At 38.0% G+C, this 18,021-nt stretch overlaps 1 protein-coding gene and 1 long non-coding RNA gene across 3 annotated transcripts; both read left to right on the top strand.

Moving 5' to 3' along the window:
- Positions 1–166: 166 nt before the first annotated feature.
- LOC112180165 lies at positions 167–3,320 on the top strand. 2 transcript variants are annotated; one of them, XR_005803855.1, is made up of 4 exons: positions 167–876; positions 1,342–1,424; positions 1,715–1,960; positions 3,085–3,320. It is a non-coding gene; the product is annotated as an uncharacterized LOC112180165 (long non-coding RNA). The 2 variants fall into 2 exon arrangements; XR_002928131.2 differs by lacking the exon at positions 3,085–3,320 and having other exon boundaries at positions 1,715–3,073.
- Positions 3,321–12,311: 8,991 nt separating this feature from the next.
- Positions 12,312–17,496, top strand: LOC112175922 (tRNA-dihydrouridine(20) synthase [NAD(P)+]-like). The gene is made up of 10 exons (XM_024313659.2): positions 12,312–12,469; positions 12,567–12,672; positions 12,812–12,950; positions 13,774–13,882; positions 13,980–14,116; positions 15,081–15,217; positions 15,892–15,998; positions 16,300–16,427; positions 16,708–16,832; positions 17,029–17,496. Exons 1-9 carry the CDS (start codon positions 12,425–12,427, stop codon positions 16,757–16,759), a joined length of 960 nt encoding a protein of 319 aa, XP_024169427.1. The 5' UTR covers positions 12,312–12,424; the 3' UTR covers positions 16,760–16,832; positions 17,029–17,496.
- Positions 17,497–18,021: the final 525 nt, after the last annotated feature.

The raw sequence follows: 18,021 nt of genomic DNA, 5'->3' as shown, positions 1-18,021 counted from the left end.
ATTCTCACTTTCAATTGAAAAAATAAGACGACAGATTTATGTTGTCTGAATGAAACGGGGAAATTACTTCACCTTGTGTGTCCAAAAATTATTTTTTGTTACCATGTAAACTTATCATCAATTTGCCTTAACATGTCCGTGTTTTTCCCACTCTCGGTCAAAAAATCAAAAACACCTTCTCGCACCTAGCTCTCTCTCGACCCAGCAGCAACCCTAGGTAACCCAAAGGAACAACCCAGCAACATCCCATCCATTACCAACAACCCAACCTAGATTCCCTTGATTCCTTTCCATCAGAAAAGACAGAAGATTCCTTTGCACTCCCCAAACCAGGTTTTCCCAGAACTGGAGTTCTTCGATTTCAAGAGCTGGAGTCCGAAGTATTCAGTATTGTTAATTGCATGATAAGCTCATTCTTCCTCTTAGGGTTTCGACTTCGATTTGTTTTGGATTTTAGGGTTTTGTTGGGATATTGATTTGGGGGTTTTGCTAATCTTCTTTGAAATTAGATCGGGGCATTAGGGATTTTGTTGATTTACACATTGGAGGTGACTGAAATGGAATTGAATTTTACTCAGGTTTAGGGATCTGGTACTGGGTTTTTGGATTACCTTATTGGTTTATTCTTTAATTCAATTTGGGTGTTTATTAGCTATAACCTTTGAATAAAATTTGCTTAAACTTTATGGGTGTTCTTCAAATCGTTTTGAGCTGGACTCCGATTCATCGTCGTTGTACTATCTCCAGCTCTGAAGCCGTCTCTGCTCACTATACCCAGAAGACAAGACCTTGAGTATGAGTAACAAATGGATGGACGTAAGTACAGATTACAGGGCTGGAAGAACAGTAGTGGATCCTTTTGAGAGATCTACTTAGGTGCGTTGTTCACTTCTTCTTTTACTTTGCTTGCTTTTCATTATTGCTAAGTCATGTTTGTGGTTCTATAAACTCTATACAATTTATATGTTCGGACTCATTTTTGTGGACTGGAATATCCCTTCTCTTACAAAAATCTCTACTTTCTGTCAGTTACGAGTTATTCATTTGCATACTGACAATGGGTAGAGTGTAGTTTGATTAGTTCTGTTCATATAGCTTATCGTCAAATAGGTGCTAAGTTGTGTACAACAACTGTTTGTTAAAATGCCTCACCGATGGTTGATTAGCTAGTTATCATGTACCATTTGAATTAATACATAAACAATGAACTCTGTTCATCCAAGTAGTCCAGTCTATCCAATATAGAATTGTTTTATTTATTTATTTTGATTGATCTTGTTAGTCTTAAATCTCTGTCACATTATGATAAGAGCATATTGTATCTTTTTCAATTCTGAACAGGTCCGCACAAAAGGCTGGAGTTTTTGCTGCATCAATCTGCGAACAAGTCCTATGCAGATTGTGGATCTTCAGATCCAAAATGGGTACGTGCAAGTGTGGCTATGCCTTTTTCTGTCAACTGTCAATATATTTTATTTTTACAAGCTTCTTTTTCTTCATAGCAATTCTACTTTTGGCTTTAAATATATATATCAAAGTATGTACATCTAATAAGATGTCTACATCATATTGCTTTGGAGCAAGTCTGTGATGCATGTTTTCAATTCTGGACTCCAAGGTTTTTGAGACTTTGAGTTCCCTCTATTTTGATCAATTTAATTACTTAGCTTGTGAGTTATAACTTATAAGCAAGGTCTTGTCTTCATCTTTATAGCTGTTTGTGAGGTGGACAAAAGGCTCAGGGTCTGCCGTCGATGGATCCTCGGGATTGCTACGCAGGGGAGAGGACCGTGAACGAGGTTGAGTGTGCGTTCGTTGGCAGATTTGGGCTGGGATGAGAGGAAGCAGAAGGCGGGGGAGGGGTGTTCTGTGATTGTAATATGGATAGCTTCTCTGTTCAAAATTCTCCATGGTTCATACTCACCTTCCAATGGCACTATCTTGGATGATTCTAATAATGGTGGGTGTTCTGCACGAGCGTTTGTATTTTACATAGTGTTTTTTTTCTACTATTGGTTTACTATAATGTGTTGTTGATATCAAGTGGTAGTGCTAAGAAGAGAACTGCATTGCTGGTTGTTGCCCACCCAGATGATGAGTCCATGTGAGCATAGCTTTACAAATTGCTTTATCATGTTTCAAGTCCAATTGGCTTTAGTTGTGGCTGACTTCAGCTGAGTTTCTTTTTAGTGTAATTTATGTTGTGGATCTTGAATGATGGGATGGTATGAAGGAGAATTTATCTGCATCGTATAAACATCAGATTGCCTCTTATGATGCCTTTTGATTTTGATGTCTGCATATATTTTCAAAATTGATTGTTATCCTTGATGATTAACATCTGAGAAAAGTTCAAAGCCTGTTGCAGAAACTGCCCTCTGTGTGTGTGTGTGAGAGAGAGATATTAGGATACTCATAACTTGTAGTCCATAAGTTGTTGATCCAAGAAGTCATGGATAGGTGCTAACTTCTTTTGGAATTCTGCAGAAACTGCCTGCAGCACAGCTCTCTTTGGTATTTGTTTTACCCTACTTACTGATCTTCAAATATTCTGAAATTTTGATATGTTTCTTTTCTGTTAGTTAATAACAGATCTGGAAAGTTTCATCTTATTCTGAAGTAAATTTAATTTTCGGTGATTTTTCCAAATTTGGTCTGCATTTGGGAAAGTTCCAGCATTTTGAATGTATCCTCTGATTTTCTGTTGAGATTTGAAATCCTATTTGAATCATTTAACCTCTTATTTTTATGTATATTGAATTATGCATTTGAAATGGTTGTTTCAAAACTGATTTCATGTCAATTGGACTTACAATGAATTTTTGGTGAATTTTCTAAGTTGACCATACTGCTGAGATTTTTTTATATAACTCCTGCAGTTCAGTCAGATTGTGTTCATCTTTTTCCTTACTTTCCAAACTCCGAATTGTATGAAATTTCAATGTGTTTTACCTTAACATGTTTACTATGAGTCTGCAAAATTTCAAGTTCATGGCTATATCAATGAATTTTTAATAAATTCCTAAAGCTAAGCTGTTCATGCCTTAACATTCCAGTTCACTTACCTTTTGATGTGTGATGCAGATTGTTTTGACTATTTCATGTCGATTTTACTGGGAGAGAACAGCTTGCAGATCGCCATGTCAGTTCCATATATATATATATATATGATAGATGAACTGGTCACTATAGGATTATACTTAGACCTAGCTAGTTTTTTTGTGCCTTCATTGATCATACTTGAACCTAGTTTAGTATTAGGGAACTGATGGGATTGATCACTATATGTATTCATGTATTTTGGTGGAGACAATGACAAATATGGCTTTATTTTGATGACTAATTTTAATGGCTTTGGTGATTGTTATTTATGAATGATGTTGATATGGTTAAAATCCAACACAGGTTTAACAGTATATGTTGTCTCAACATATATAGGAACAACTAAACCAAACTATAATATGTTGTTTCTTCTTACTTTTAAACAACAGAAAAGTGAAATCAAAATCAATATCAAACAACAGAAAAGTGAAGTCAACATCAATATCAAACAACAGAAGTTGCAATCAGACGTCAGAACTCATCACATAGATGTTGTCTAAGTGACATTATAACCACAGATGTTTGTCTAAATCTGTTGTCCAAGATTATTTCCCAAAACATTTATCTGTTGTTTCTTCTTATTACAAACGACAGAAGGTCACCAATTCTTCAAAGTTGGGAACTTCAGACGACAGTTTCTTAAATTGCATCTGTTGTGTGAAGGAGGGTGAGACGACGGACGATGTCTGTCGTCTGATGCCGTAAGAGACGGCAGCTGAATACACAATAGAAAATTTGCATATCAAACGACAGATGATATCTGTCGTCTGAAGGCATTATTGGCATAGTGACGGTAACCATCTCGCCTCCCACCTAAGCTTGTGCTAGCGACCGTACTTGTTGCACTAGGCTGGTTCTTCAAGCACAAAACAGAAGCCTCAACCGGCGATCCGAACGCCGATCTCTAGCATAAATTCTCTGACCTCGCTCCTCCTTTAGTCCCGAAACCGTGACTCCAATCTCCTCCTCGTCAAACTTGATCCGACCAAAGCAGAACGCCGGTCTCGTTTGCAAACCCACAACGAAGTCTGTACTTCGCCTCTTTCCTTTAGAAAAATAGCGGAACGCACGAAGGAGATGAAGCCCTATCCTCTTACCGCTTGTAATGCCGGAGTGCCCTGTTGTAGATCGGAGCCAAGAAGCGCCGCCGCACTACTCACGAAACCTAGGTTTAGGTTTCGGTTTCGCTCTGACTTTTCGGGAGTCCTATTCGTATATTGGAATTAGTCACTCTTGCTCAGTAACAAGCACTTTTGCTCCCCTATTCTTGGCTACTCAGCTAACTGCAAAATTCTAATATAGTGAATGACTAAAACACCGCCGAGTTTTTACCAAGATTGTAAGGCTAACTCCTAATCATCTTGTTCCTGTTCAAAATCAACAGAATTCATTAAGCTTTTTTACATCCGAACAAAATGAAGAAGGATACTTGTGAAACAACATGCCATATCATAATGTGCAAAAAGTGATTTTCAAGTAAAATCCAACAAAAAAAATGAATAAAGATGCAAGTTTTGCAATTTTCATATGGAATTAAAATTTTTAAAGGTCTTGCAGTTGATTCGATTTGATGTTTTTTTTCTTTTTCTTTTTCTTTTTTGGGTTTATTTAGATTCTCTCTAAACATGATAATTGCTATTGCCAATTGTCATGAGCTCTTTTTTTATAGTAAATTATCTTGGTAACTTCATCATCCATTCATCCAATCAAAAGAGAAAAAACCCCAGAAGCATAAATGCTATGTAACCTCAAAATAAGAGAACAAACTTTTTAAAATTTATGGAAGAACTGTGAACCTACACCATAGGACTGAGAGATACGAAAACACAAGTTTTTGAGACCGATTGTTCAGTTTTCTCATAGCAATTTGGTACGGCTAAGAGGCGCGAAAGCGAACGTGACGACAGTTGGTAGACCAACATTTAGTGGTAAGAAAAGAAAGTTCAACATGTCGTAATAATATCATTAATGTTTGCACCGCTACTCGTGGAGTACATCTTGCATCCAACCAAGCCTTTGGCTATGAAATGGGAAAATTGCTACTACCTCTAATAGGCCGGCCAAGCTATGGGAGTAGTGGGAATGAGCTTCCCAAAAACATTTCGGTCGATTATCGGTTTTTCGGAGTCCAAAAGTCTAGCCCTAGCCTAATGAAAAGAAGACATTATATGCTTTCTTGTCCAAGTTATTATGTGGCCTATTTACTATTTGTTTTTTATTTTTCCCTTTTATTAATGTTAATAGATTTCACATTAGGAAAAGAAGGGGGAAAAAAAATCTGACTAGGCCTGTAAGTTGGGCGAATGTAAGCCAGATGCTCAAAAAGATCTAGCGTTCGATCATCCTGTGAAGAGGTTTTTATCTTAATCAGGTCTTGCCTCGGAGTAATAACAGACTTTGAAAGCACTTCAATTAGTAGGAAAAAAAAAGTAATTCTAGTTAGACCTCCTAATTTGCTATTTGGATCTCTCATAATTTTTGTAAAAATTTAATCCCATTTTTTCCCTTCTATCAAAAAAAAAAATAAAAGGAAAAAACACCAAAATTGTCTTCTCCTCTCTCTCTCTCTCTCTCTCTCTCTCTCTCTCTCTCTCTCTCTCTCTCTCTCTCTCTCTCTCTCTCTCTCTCTCTCTCTCTCTGTTGCTCGATCTGGGGCCATCCCAAAAAGAACTTGGAATTTTGAAGGACATATTTTACAGGTCTTCTTCTCCACTAATAATCCAAATTCTCTTAGGCCTCGTTTGGTTCCCAAAATTGAGGACTCAGGAAAGAAAAATCATTACTTTGTTTTGTTTGGTAACCACAAACTCCGGAAATACTTTCCTGACAGAGGGGAAAGTAGGGGGGAAAATCATTCCACTCACATCCCATGGGATTGCTTTTTCCTTCCCATTTCCTAGCATCTATTACAAAAGTTTTGGACAACAATACCCTCTTTTGCATAAAAAATTGGTGTATTTTTGAAATTTTATGATGTTTTTATTTTAAAATACAAAGGTATTATTGAAATATTGATATATTTTTACTTTCCTTTCCTGCACCGAAGGGAAATCAAATGGTCTTTCCTGAATACTTTCCCTGCTTTACCAAACAGAGGAAAGGAAACCTGACAAGGAACTTTAGTTTCCCTTCTCCATGGGAAAGACAAGGGAATTGATTTCCCTTCCGTGAACTAAACGAGGCCTTAGTATTGTTGTTGCTATTCTTTCCAGCAATCTTGCCAAGTCACGTCGCCCAATCACTAACGTTGAGACAAGGCAGTAGAGGACCCAATATTTGTTGGAATGAACAACCTAAACACAATATTCTAAAACTGGAGGAATGTTTTTCTTATTGAATTCAACTACAACTGATGGCTTTATAAGCCTTTACAAGAAAGAAGATAAAAACAAATTTGCACCCCACGTTTTCCTCTAACTAAACGTGGATCATGGTCTAGACTGAATCAAACCTATAAGCACTTCCCTAACAAATAGGGATTATTAACAACAATAATGGAAACAGTAACAAACAAACTTGACCGCTAAGCAACAACTTTCCAACATTTCCTCCCTTAAACTGGTTGCACTTGTGCAATCAGTTTATGTTTGGCATAGAACACATACCCATCATTCCTCGCAGCTTCTCAAACACCTCAAGCTTTAATGGCTTCGTCATAATGTCTACGATTTGATTCTGAGACATGCAGTGAACTAGTTTCAAGGTATCATCTTTAGTCAAGTCACGAATGAAGTGGAAGCGAACATCAATATGTTTGCTTCTTCCATGAAACATAGGATTCCTCGAAAGCTTTGTGGTTGAACAATTATCACAGTACACAGTGGTGCTTCCATGTTGAGCATGACCTAGTTTCTCAAGAACTCTTCGCATCCAAACCACTTGACATGCACAGAAAGCAGCTGCAATAAATTCGGCCTCGGTTGTGGACAAACTAACCATTGGTTGCTTTTTAGAGGACCATGAGACTGCACCCGTGCTTAACATAAAAACATATCCTGAAGTACTTCTCAGGCCATCCAAGTCACCTGCATAATCGCTGTCCGTGTATGCCTCAAGCTTCTCACTTCCATTCCTTTTATACAGAATCCACAAATCAGTTGTACCATTGAGACGCCCAAGCACCCTTTTGACCGCCTGCATATGTAGTTCAGTTGGATAGCTCATGAATCTACTAGTTAAGCTTAATACATACATTAGATCAGGTCGAGTTGCTGCCAAGTACATCAAACAGCCAGCAATCTGTTTATACCGTGTAGCATCCACCTTCGCACCATTTTCGTCTTTCATCAGCTTACACCTAGGAACAATAGGATTCTTTGAAGAATTACTCTCCCTCATGCCAAACCTTTCCAGCAGTTCCCTCGCACATTTCCCTTGACAAATGTAAATCCCCTCATCACTCTGAATTACTTCAACTCCAAGGAAATAATGCATTTTACCAAGATCTGACATATCAAACTCTCTTTCTATAGATTCCTTAAACTTTTTGAACATCTTCTCATCACTACCAGTATCAAATCATCAATGTAAAGGCTAACAATGAGAATATTGCCTCCTTCACTTTGCTTCACGAACAAGCTATGTTCATAAGGGCATCTCTCAAATTCTTCTCTGATGAAGTAGGCTTCGATGCGGCTGTACCAAGCTCGCGGAGCTTGCTTGAGGCCATACGAGGCATTCTTCAATCTATACACCTTTGACTCATCACCTTTCCTCACATAGCCTTGTGGTTGATTAACAAAGACTGCTTCGTTCAGCTCCCCGTGCAAGAATGCACTTTTAAAGTCTAACTAATACACACACCATCCTTTTTTAGTAGCGAGAGCAATTACCATGCTGATAGTATCTGACGCAGTCGGATTGATAACTAGGTTTACCAGCAATAAACCTAAGCAAAAGATTTTGGAGTCCACCAGAGATAAAAGAGAAAAATCTCAATTTTATTGATAAAAGATGAAAGATACGTTATGCAGCCGTTTAAGGTTGCTTATATATGGGAAAGAAACCCTAGGGCGACTAACAATGAAACCCTAAAGCCCACGGATTAAAACAAAACAAATCCAAAATAAACTAGAAAACCTAAAATAAAAAAGAATGTAAAACTAGCCTAAAAATATGAAATCACGAATCGGATAATTAAGACGATACATTTTGGCCTAAATCTGATAGGGCTCACTAAAGTGAGTCTTGAAGATCTCGTCGTTCCCATTCTGGAAAGCTATCATGCATCTCAAACGGACATTCTGGCCAAAAGTTAGTCAAATCTGATTCAAAATCAAAACCTGACTTTTTGTACGAGTAACTCGAAAGGTCCAAAACCAAATCTTCTTGAATATTCCAGCGGCTAATAATCTCATTACGCGTGAGTTACCTATTTTCCAATCACTCTTCTTGATTCTACGCGGCTTCTTTGCTTTTATGGTTTTTAGGCTAAACTGGGCACATTCTCGTCCTACATCAGTATCCCACCTAGCCACTGGTGCAAAAACTTCGGTGTAGTCGATTCCGTATTGCTGAGAATATCCCTTTGCCACAAGTCTGGCTTTATACTTCTCTACCTCTCCATTTTGGTTTAGCTTTGTTTTAAAAATCCATTTGACTCCAATAGTCTTAGCTCCTGTTGGTAAATCTGTAAGCTCCCAAGTGCCATTCTTTTCAATTGCCTCTATTTCATTCTCCATTGTGGTCCTCCATTTGTCACTTTGGACAGCTTCTTCGAAAGTAGCTGGATCAGAACCTGAAGTAAACAACACGAAGTTTTGACTTACTTCTTCTTCTGACAACCCTTCTCCGCTCTCGTAATCTTCCATCCACACAATTGGTCTGCGAATCCTCCCTTCTTCTTGAGCTTCTTCTGAAGTTTGACTTGAATCCGAACCACTTGCTGTTTCACCTTGGCTTGAAGTTGAACCATTTGCTACCTCACCTTCTGTATTGTCATTTGTATCATCTTCGTCTTCACCTTGAGTGAGTTCATTCCTCTCTTCTTCAGTTTCTCCCTAGTCTAACACACCTACCTGCATCTCTTTTGAACTTCTTCCCCAATCCCAGCACTCATCTTCTTCAAAAATCACATCCTTGCTGATCACAATACAATTTGTTGCTGGATCAAAGAGCCGGTATGCTTTGGATTCATCACTCATCCCCAACATCACACACTAGAAACTTTTGTCATCAAGTTTCTTTCTCTTAGCTTCTGGTACGTGCACATGAGCTACACAGCCGAAGACTTTGAAGTAATGAACTGATGGTTTGATGCCGCTCCATGCTTCCTCAGGCGTCAATTCCTTCATTGCCAAGGTAGGGCTTCGATTGAGAATGTGAATGGTCCAGTTTACCGCTTTGGGCCAGAAATACTTTGGGACATGCTTCTCTGACAACATACATAGAACCATGTTCATAATGGTATGATTCTTTCTCTCAGCCACCCCATTTTGTTGAGGGGTGAAAGCTGCAGTCAATTACCTCTTTATTCCATGTGAACTACAGAATGAATTGAACTCTTGAGAGGTGAACTCTCCTCCCCTATCTGTTCGAAGACACTGAATTGGAGCCCCTGTTTCTTTCTCAACCATACTTTTAAACATCTTAAATGAAGCAAAAGCTTGAGACTTCTCAGATAAGAACGACACCCAAATCTTTCGACTGTAATCATCTATAAAAGTAATCAAGTACCTTTTTCCACTGCTTGATGAAGGTGTGATTGGTCCACAAATGTCGGAGTGCACCAATTGAAGTCTATGTGTGGCTCTCCATAAGCTTTTCTTCGAAATGGATTCCCTGTCCTGCTTGCCTATGATACAATCCTTGCACAGCTTGCTCGGTGTCTTCATTTCAAGCAGGCCTCTCACCATCTTTTTATAGTGAAGGGTTCTCAGTCCCTTAAAGTTGAGGTGGCCTTAACGACAATGCCAAAGGTGTGTTTCATCTTCTGTGACAGTCTTGAAACACGTTGGAACTTTTGGCATCATGGTTGCAAGAATTACAAACATTCTGTTTGCTGACATCTTCGTTTGCATGAAAGACCCTTCTTTGCATGATAGCATCGACACACTCCATCTTGAATCAACACAGCAACTCCTTTCTCTGACAGTTGTCCGATGCTAATCAAGTTGGTCTTTAGCTCGAGAACATAGTACACATTGGTAATTACTTTTGTAACTCCATCAACATGCAATTTAATGTTACCTTTCCCAGCTACCACCATTTTAAAGTTGTTCCCAAGCTTGACAGTTTGTCTATACTGCTCGTCGATGTTTGTGAACCATTGTTTGTTGCCTGTCATGTGATTGCTGCATCCCGAGTCAAGGAACCAAACCTCCTCTCTTTTGGCATCGTTGAGCTCAACATAAGTCATTAAAAGCATCTCCTCTGTCTCATCTAATTCAGCATAGTGTGCACTCTTCTCCCAATCGGGGCATTCATATTGAAAATGCCCCAATTTATGACACTTGTAGCACTCAACTAGTGCCTTGTTGAGCTGTCCTCTTCCACGACCCCTTCCTCTGCCTCTAAAGATTCCTCTTCCTCGACCTCTTGCACCATATCTGTTGTCATCTCTTCCTCCTGCTTTCTCATCAAAAGTGACCTTCAACACTTGCCCTTCTCATCTAGTGTGAGCTCGAATTCTCTGCTCATGAACAAGCAGACTACTTTGAAGTTCATCGATCGACATTGTGTTCAGATTATTAGATTCCTCTATGGCAGCCACAACATAATCGAATTTCCCAGTCATGGACCTTAGTATCTTCTCCACAATCACTAACTGCTCCATTTGTTCCCCATGCGCTTTCATTTTGTTGGCAATGGCTAAGGTCCGAGAAAAGTAAGCATCTACAGTCTCTCCATCTTTCATTCCAAGTACCTCGAACTCCCTCCGAAGAGCTTGCAATTGAGCTCTCTTTACCTTCGTGGACCCTTGGTACTTCTGCCTCATTGAGTCCCATATATCTTTGGCTATGTCTCGATTGAGAATCGTCACCATAATACTTCTCTCAATAGCTTGGAATAGATAATTTTTCACTTTGAGGTCTTTCAACTTTGCCTCCTCGATTGACTTGTGTTGCACTTCTGTTGGTTGGACTCCATCAGCCACTGTTGGTATTCCATCCTCCACCAATCCCCAATACTCTTTTGATCCCAACAGATTCTCCATCAACATAGACCAATGGTCATAATGACCATCGAACCTTGGTATAGCAGGTTGAACAAAATTGTTGTTCTTTGCCGCCATTGTTGACTCTCTCAAACCCCAAGTGTTTCCCTCTGACCCTCAACTTCTCTATGTTTCACTCCTATTCAGACTTGAACTCTTCCTGAGAAAGTTGCAATTTCTCGGCTTCTCAAACCCCAACTCAGGCCCTGTGGAGGGCTCTGATACCAGAATTGTTGGAATGAACAACCTAAACACAATATTCTGAAACTGGAGGAATGTTCTTCTAATTGAATTCAACTACAACTGATGGCTTTATAAGCCTTTACAAGAAAGAAGATTTTACCCCACGTTTTCCTCTAACTAAACGTGGATCATGGTCTAGACTGAATCAAACCTATAAGCACTTCCCTAACAAATAGGGATTATTAACAAGAAGAATGGAAACGGTAACTAACAAACTTGACAGCTAAGCAACAACTTTCCAACAATATTATGCAAATATTGAGAGTGACCTATGGAGCTGGCAATGCAGGTTAACTTTGCTATATATGATAGCAAAGGAGAATTGTGTTTTGTGATGCCTCTCTTCAATTTGTTGTTAGCTCTGCTCGTCTATGAGTGATTTGCTTAAAGAAGGAGAGAAAGATCTTATTATTGGACAAGAATTCAAGCAATATGCAAAGTTATATTTGGGGGAGAGGCTTGTGGGTATTAAGGGTTCCTTTAATTATCACAAGTGTGAGGTCACAGTATCACTTATAAGATATATGAAGCTTTGATTCTCTAGTGGATTATCAGACTCCAGTTTCCAGTCATCAAGTAGTTATCTTCTCATTGGTGTCTGTATGTGGAATGGTATTAGACACGAAGTTGATCAAATCCAGGTTGTCCATAGTTTGAAATTATGATTGGAAGCAGTTACCTAAAAACACATGGTGTGAAGAAGATGGTGATGGACGTATAGGTGTGAGATGCAATATAAAGGGTAAGGGTGACACAAGAAGTTAAAAAAAAAAAAAAAATTTAGAGCAGATGTCCAAATAATAAATTTAGAACTAAAAAAAAAAATAGAAAAGAGATTGAATACAAATAGTGATTGAATACAAAGCGGGAGGGGAGCAGGAGTCAAAAGGGCGGAGCATCCTGTAGGTATCAGAGACCAACAAGATGGACTACAACAACAAACTCGTCCTCGCACCCATGGTTCGCATTGTCAGTAACTCCCCCCCTCTACCCAATTCTCATTCTTTTCAAGAAATTTAAGTTGCTCTTTGCCACTGAAATTTTCAAAACCCAAAATTTTTGTCAGGGCACTCTGCCATTTAGATTACTAGCTGCTGATTACGGTGCCGACATAACCTACGGCGAGGAAATTATCGATCATAAGCTCATCAAATGCCACCGCAGAGTGAATGGTAACTTTTACTTTTGCTCCATCCAGTATATTAGTTTCATGGTTTTGGGTGCAAATTTACTTGGGAACTAAATGATTACCAAGTACTTACTTAGATTGAAGAAGCTTTATGGGTTTTGTGTTTTGTGTTTGTTTCCCAGAGCAATTAGGGTCCATTGATTTTGTGGAGAAGGGGACAGGAGCTGTTGTTTTCAGAACATGCGACGAGGAACGGGATCGAGTTGTGTTTCAAATGGGTACTTCTGATGCTGTAAGGGCCCTCAATGCTGCTCACATTGTGTAAGTTGATTTTTGGTCACATTTCGATGTTCTTATTTTGTAGTGAAGTTCATATTTTGTTTGTGTGTTTTCGGTTAATTTAGCTCAAATTGAAGTTACAAGAAACCAGTTGATACACTTATTGCATTGCATCATGAAACTTTAATATGAAGACACAGAATCCAGATCAGAGCTGTGTGGGGGGTTCGGGAACCGGTGACTCTGCCTTTAGTTTGATGTTATGAATGTTTCTAAGTATTGAGTATTATGTATGCATAAAATCAGCAAGTGTAAATTCGATTGGTTTACATATTTGTGCCGTTTTGACTGTAATGTTAACGAAATTTCCTCAATTTGATAAAACTCTTTTTTTTTACCTAATTAAATGTGTGTGCCACTGAAATTAAAGAAAAAAACAAAGAGAAGTTCGAGGAAAACAAAGAGGTTATTTTCTTTTAGCTGGACCATGGTGTTTAGTTGTTACACACTCATGGAAGTGACTACTGACTGATAAAGGTAGAATGCCATGGTAGGTCTACCAAAAGTAAATTTCTTCTAACTTGAATCATCCCCTAAAACACTGTTGTTGATAGATTCAGGTCTGCTTGCAGAACTGGTTTTCAAGAAGTTGCTTTAATAGTGTTTGGTTTCACGGTCCAATTTTCCTGGAACATGTTGTATGTCGGCTACTTCACATGTCCCAGTCTAATCTGCTTACTCTTGGACAAAAGTCAGAAAACTAATTACAAATAAGCATGAGTTGTGTGTCCATATTGATCTCATTGTAGAGTATTGTCTCCTGTATCAACAGTGCCTTGCATACTTATGGATATTTTCTTTTTAGGTGTAAAGATGTCGCTGCGGTAGATATAAATATGGGTTGCCCGAGGTCATTTTCTGTGAGTGGAGGAATGGGAGCTGCATTATTGTCAAAACCCGATCTTATTCATGATGTATAAAATCTTATCCTCTAGAGAATCCCTTTTCTTTTCATCTGTTCAGAGTGTTGGCAGTTAATTTGTAACTCACATTATTGCTCTCTGACTTCAGATTATGACGACATTGAGGAGGAACATGGATATATCTGTGACGTGTAAGATTCGACTACTGAACTCATCTCAGGATACTGTGGAATTGGCAAGACGAATTGAAAAAACTGGGGTTTCCGCTCTTGCTGTTCATGGAAGGTCTGCCTTGTTTGAGAAGTTATTTTATTTTATTTATTTTTTTCATCTGAATACAACTGCTAAGTGACAACTTTATGCTTTTTTATATTTGTAAAATAGTATTTAAATTTTAAAGTATCTTTAATTCTTTATATACACGAAAATATTGTAGATTGCGTAAACTTTCTGTTAGCCCTTGCTGCATTGCTTTCAGAAGGGATTTCTTTTTGCATCTGTTAGCCCATGCTCATTAACAAAATCCTACTTTTTAACTTTTAAAATTTGAAGCACTGAGGGAAGATGAAGCTCAAGTTAAAGTGACTAAGGTGTATTTTCCGGGCTTATTTTTAATGTCACTGGTATAACCTCTTAACAAGGAATGCTAGGTCTCTATGGTCTTTACTGTCGCAAAACTCCTGACCGGTGTGTCATGTTCAAATTGACTGGAGAGACTATTAATCATGTGTTTGTGCAGTGTAAAGTAGGTACTACTCTTTGGCAGAAATTATGTACGGAGGCTGGGGTGACTTGGGAGTCCCAGCTGGGATTTCTGCTTTGTATTGCTAAAACCGCTCTGGTTTTGGTAAAGGAAAAAAGAAAAAGAAAAAGTGCTTGGGGCTGCAGTGTACTGGCTGTAAAGAATTATTGAGTCTATTTAGGTGTAGGGGTGGAAGAGTTTTGGGAGAGAGTGGGATTTTGTCGGCTCTTTGGGCTTCGGCTACTTAGGCTTTAAAATCTAACTGCATCTCATGTATACTTCTAGATTTTAAAGCAGCAGTAATATCGGGTTTTCCTTTTCTTTCGGGCGTCTTTGTGGGTTTCTTGGCTCCTGCCGCTTCTTGTCTGAGCTTCTACTTTTCTCTTGTGTGGACATCTTGTCCTGCTCTCTCTTTATTTTTATTTTTTTGGTACCTTGTTTATTAAATTTGTCTTTTCCCAAAAAAAGAAATGATGGTCACATGAATTTCTGGTTAATAAACTACAGAAGAGTTGCAGATAGGCCACGGGATCCAGCAAAGTGGAGTGAGATTGCTGATATCGTAGCATCATTATCCATTCCAGTCATAGCAAACGGCGATGTTTTTGAGTATGACGATTTTCAGCGCATCAAAGTTGCTACAGGTAGTAATGGCAATGACAAACTTTAAGTAATCTTAAGACAATAATTTCAATTTTGAAGCATATCATGTAGTTTAATGAGGATGGTTGAAAGGACACGATTCAGTGGGATATGATCAACACTTAAGCATTGATGCCAATGGTGCTACCTATGAGAGTCAGGATTATTTCATTTCTTAGGGCTGTCATTTAGGGATTCATTGTTGCACCGCCTTTAAGAAGCCTGCTTCATATGTGATGAACTGATGATGCATTGAAATGCAACCTTGTGTATCAATATGATCATGAAAAGATACACATAAGTAAATTGTACTTATATCTAGCAAGGCTCCATTTCGATTGAAAGTCTACATGTTAAGCTTATACTGGTTAAAAGATTGATACGTAATTACTAGATCTAATACAGAATTTGGATTCGAAATAACTGTGTTCAGGGTATGACTTGAATTCTATATATTTATTTTATTTCTTCCCATTGACCGGTTACTACCCCTCATGCATCAGCTTTAATCATATGCTAACACAACTGGCCTTGAGTTAAGCCAATATAAAATTGAATTATTCCAATCTAACAGGCTGTAAACAGACAATTTTACAAATTCCAGCTTTTAGATTTGAAATCTCACATTTGATATATGAATGCACACAATTTCTGAGTGCTTTTGGTGAATTTCAAGGTGCCTCATCAGTAATGGCTGCAAGAGGAGCACTTTGGAATGCTTCAATTTTCAGTCCGAAGGGCAAACTACCATGGGAAGACGTGAAAAGGGAATACGTTAGGAAGGCAAGTTTTTCACAGTGTCAAGTATTTTCAGTTATGCATCATGGGAAGAATTTGATTCTTCTCCTCAATTGGCATGGAAAAATTCTTTGGTGAAGCCTAATCCATGCTTTCATTTTGGCTACTGATTGAAAATCTTATACAGCATTTACAGCATGCATTTATCTCTGTTATTATATATCAGTGTTTGCAGATGTGATTCATGTATCAGTTGTACTTTTTTTTCTATTTTTTTGAAAAGTGTATCAGTTGTACTTTAACTGGAGCTAGTCTTGCTGATTTGTTTTTGTACTTATGATCACAGAGCATCTTATGGGATAATGACATTAAAAGCACAAAGCACACACTGAAGGAAATGATAATGTATTATTCATCCCTTGAACTACCGGAGGGAAAGGCTGTGATTAAATCAGAATCCTTGGAAGATCTAGCGTAAGTATTACTTCAATTGCCCATCTAGTTCTATTTGAGATGGGGTAAAGTTCTTATATCCAAAGAAGGCACCCATTATAGTACTTTTTTTCAGTTCAATGCTTGCGTGATCCCTACCCTGGTCACTTTAATCTATGTAATATTCTGTTATGGTTGGTGATGGTTAATGAACATATCCGTTTTCAGTATGTATCTGCAAATGAATCCAAGTCTTGGGAGTTAAATTCCTTGGTAAAACTGTTCCTTGTAGTTAATTGTTGTATGATATTCTTGTTGTCAGGAGGCTTTATGCAGAGGAGAAGAACTATGACCTTATTAAAAAAAAAAACTGATTTGTCAATGAAAGTAGATTAATATTCACAGTCCTGATGGCGCAGTGTTTATCACAAACTTCAGGGAAACCAAGTAAGTTTTGCTTTTTGGTCACTGATTTTACATCTGTTTAATCAAAGATCTAACTGAATTGTGTAGCACTTATTCCCTTTCTATCAATTGTTTATTTGAGGGCTTATGTGCGCAATGCAATGCCCTCAATGTCCTCTTGTTTGTATATAAAATGAATATGATTTTGCAAAAAATCTGAAAAGAATACTTTGTGCAGGTTATTGTTGTTATGGAGGAAAAAACCTAATTTTGACGTGCTTAGGAATTAGGAGTGGTGGAAGTAGTGAATCTAGAAAGCTAACAAGAATTTTCCGGCTAGATGCCCATATGTGGTGGGGCTTGTAAGATTCTGGGAAGCACAAGTTTTGCTTTAATTTATTTATACCTACTGTAAAATGTTCAATCAGTGTTGCAGTGTTGAAATTTGTAGGATCAAAGCTCTTAAAAAGCATGTGAAATACTAAGGTGAAATACTTTTGTACCAGTCTGTTGGGGATATCGGTGGAAGAGCCTTCTGGCCTAGTGAGACGAACTGTATCTCATGGTTTGATTGCAGAACAATCTACTGGATTTTAATCTTGTAATATTATTTGTTTGTGTTAACAACCACAAAACCCTTGCTGTGTACACAATTGTGAACAAGTTCTGAACGTTCTTATGAAAGCAAGCACATTGAACAATTCAATGTACAACATTTTGGTGACTTTCATTTCTGTTGATTCCCGCTAAAATTATTCCCACTCTCTGTCTTAAATAGTCAAAACTTCGATGTTTGTGGAATTGTGGATTCACCCTTTGTCATCAGATTTCATTACTTTCCATCAAGTTTTGCGGTAAGCTCACCTCAAAATCTCATATTGTGGTTACTTTTTCTACCCCAATTATTGTGTGCGTGTGTTTTTTTTTTTATTGAAAATGAATTCATTCATCATCAAAGGACTACATCAATGAGTATATGGTGGCCTCATTAAACCCACCACAAAGCTGTTTATTTTGGATCGAATATAGAAAATAGGAACGTGAGCCGTGAGGTGTATAGGAAATAGCTAAAAATTAATGTTAAACTTAGGATATACATAAAGTAGAATAGTTTGATTCAAAAGTAGACTAATTCTACGTATTGATACACTAATTTGTTTTTTTTAGTTTCTTTTTTATAAAAGAGAAAGGTATTGATACACTAGTTTAACACCACATCGTCAAAATGTAT

This window comes from Rosa chinensis, chromosome 7, assembly GCF_002994745.2.
Source record: "Rosa chinensis cultivar Old Blush chromosome 7, RchiOBHm-V2, whole genome shotgun sequence".
Taxonomy (NCBI): Eukaryota; Viridiplantae; Streptophyta; class Magnoliopsida; order Rosales; family Rosaceae; genus Rosa; species Rosa chinensis.
Note: the sequence above shows the minus strand (reverse complement) of the source record. Positions and strands in the feature narration are given on the sequence as shown.

What these genes read in the sequence shown, in the direction of transcription:
- LOC112175922 (XM_024313659.2), top strand. Translation starts at nt 12,425, where the DNA reads ATGGACTACAACAACAAACTCGTCCTCGCACCCATGGTTCGCATT. An exon ending in TCGCACCCATGGTTCGCATT is followed by an intron (nt 12,470 to 12,566) that starts GTCAGTAACTCC and finishes AATTTTTGTCAG; the next exon opens with GGCACTCTGCCATTTAGATT. An exon ending in AACCCGATCTTATTCATGAT is followed by an intron (nt 13,883 to 13,979) that starts GTATAAAATCTT and finishes CTCTGACTTCAG; the next exon opens with ATTATGACGACATTGAGGAG.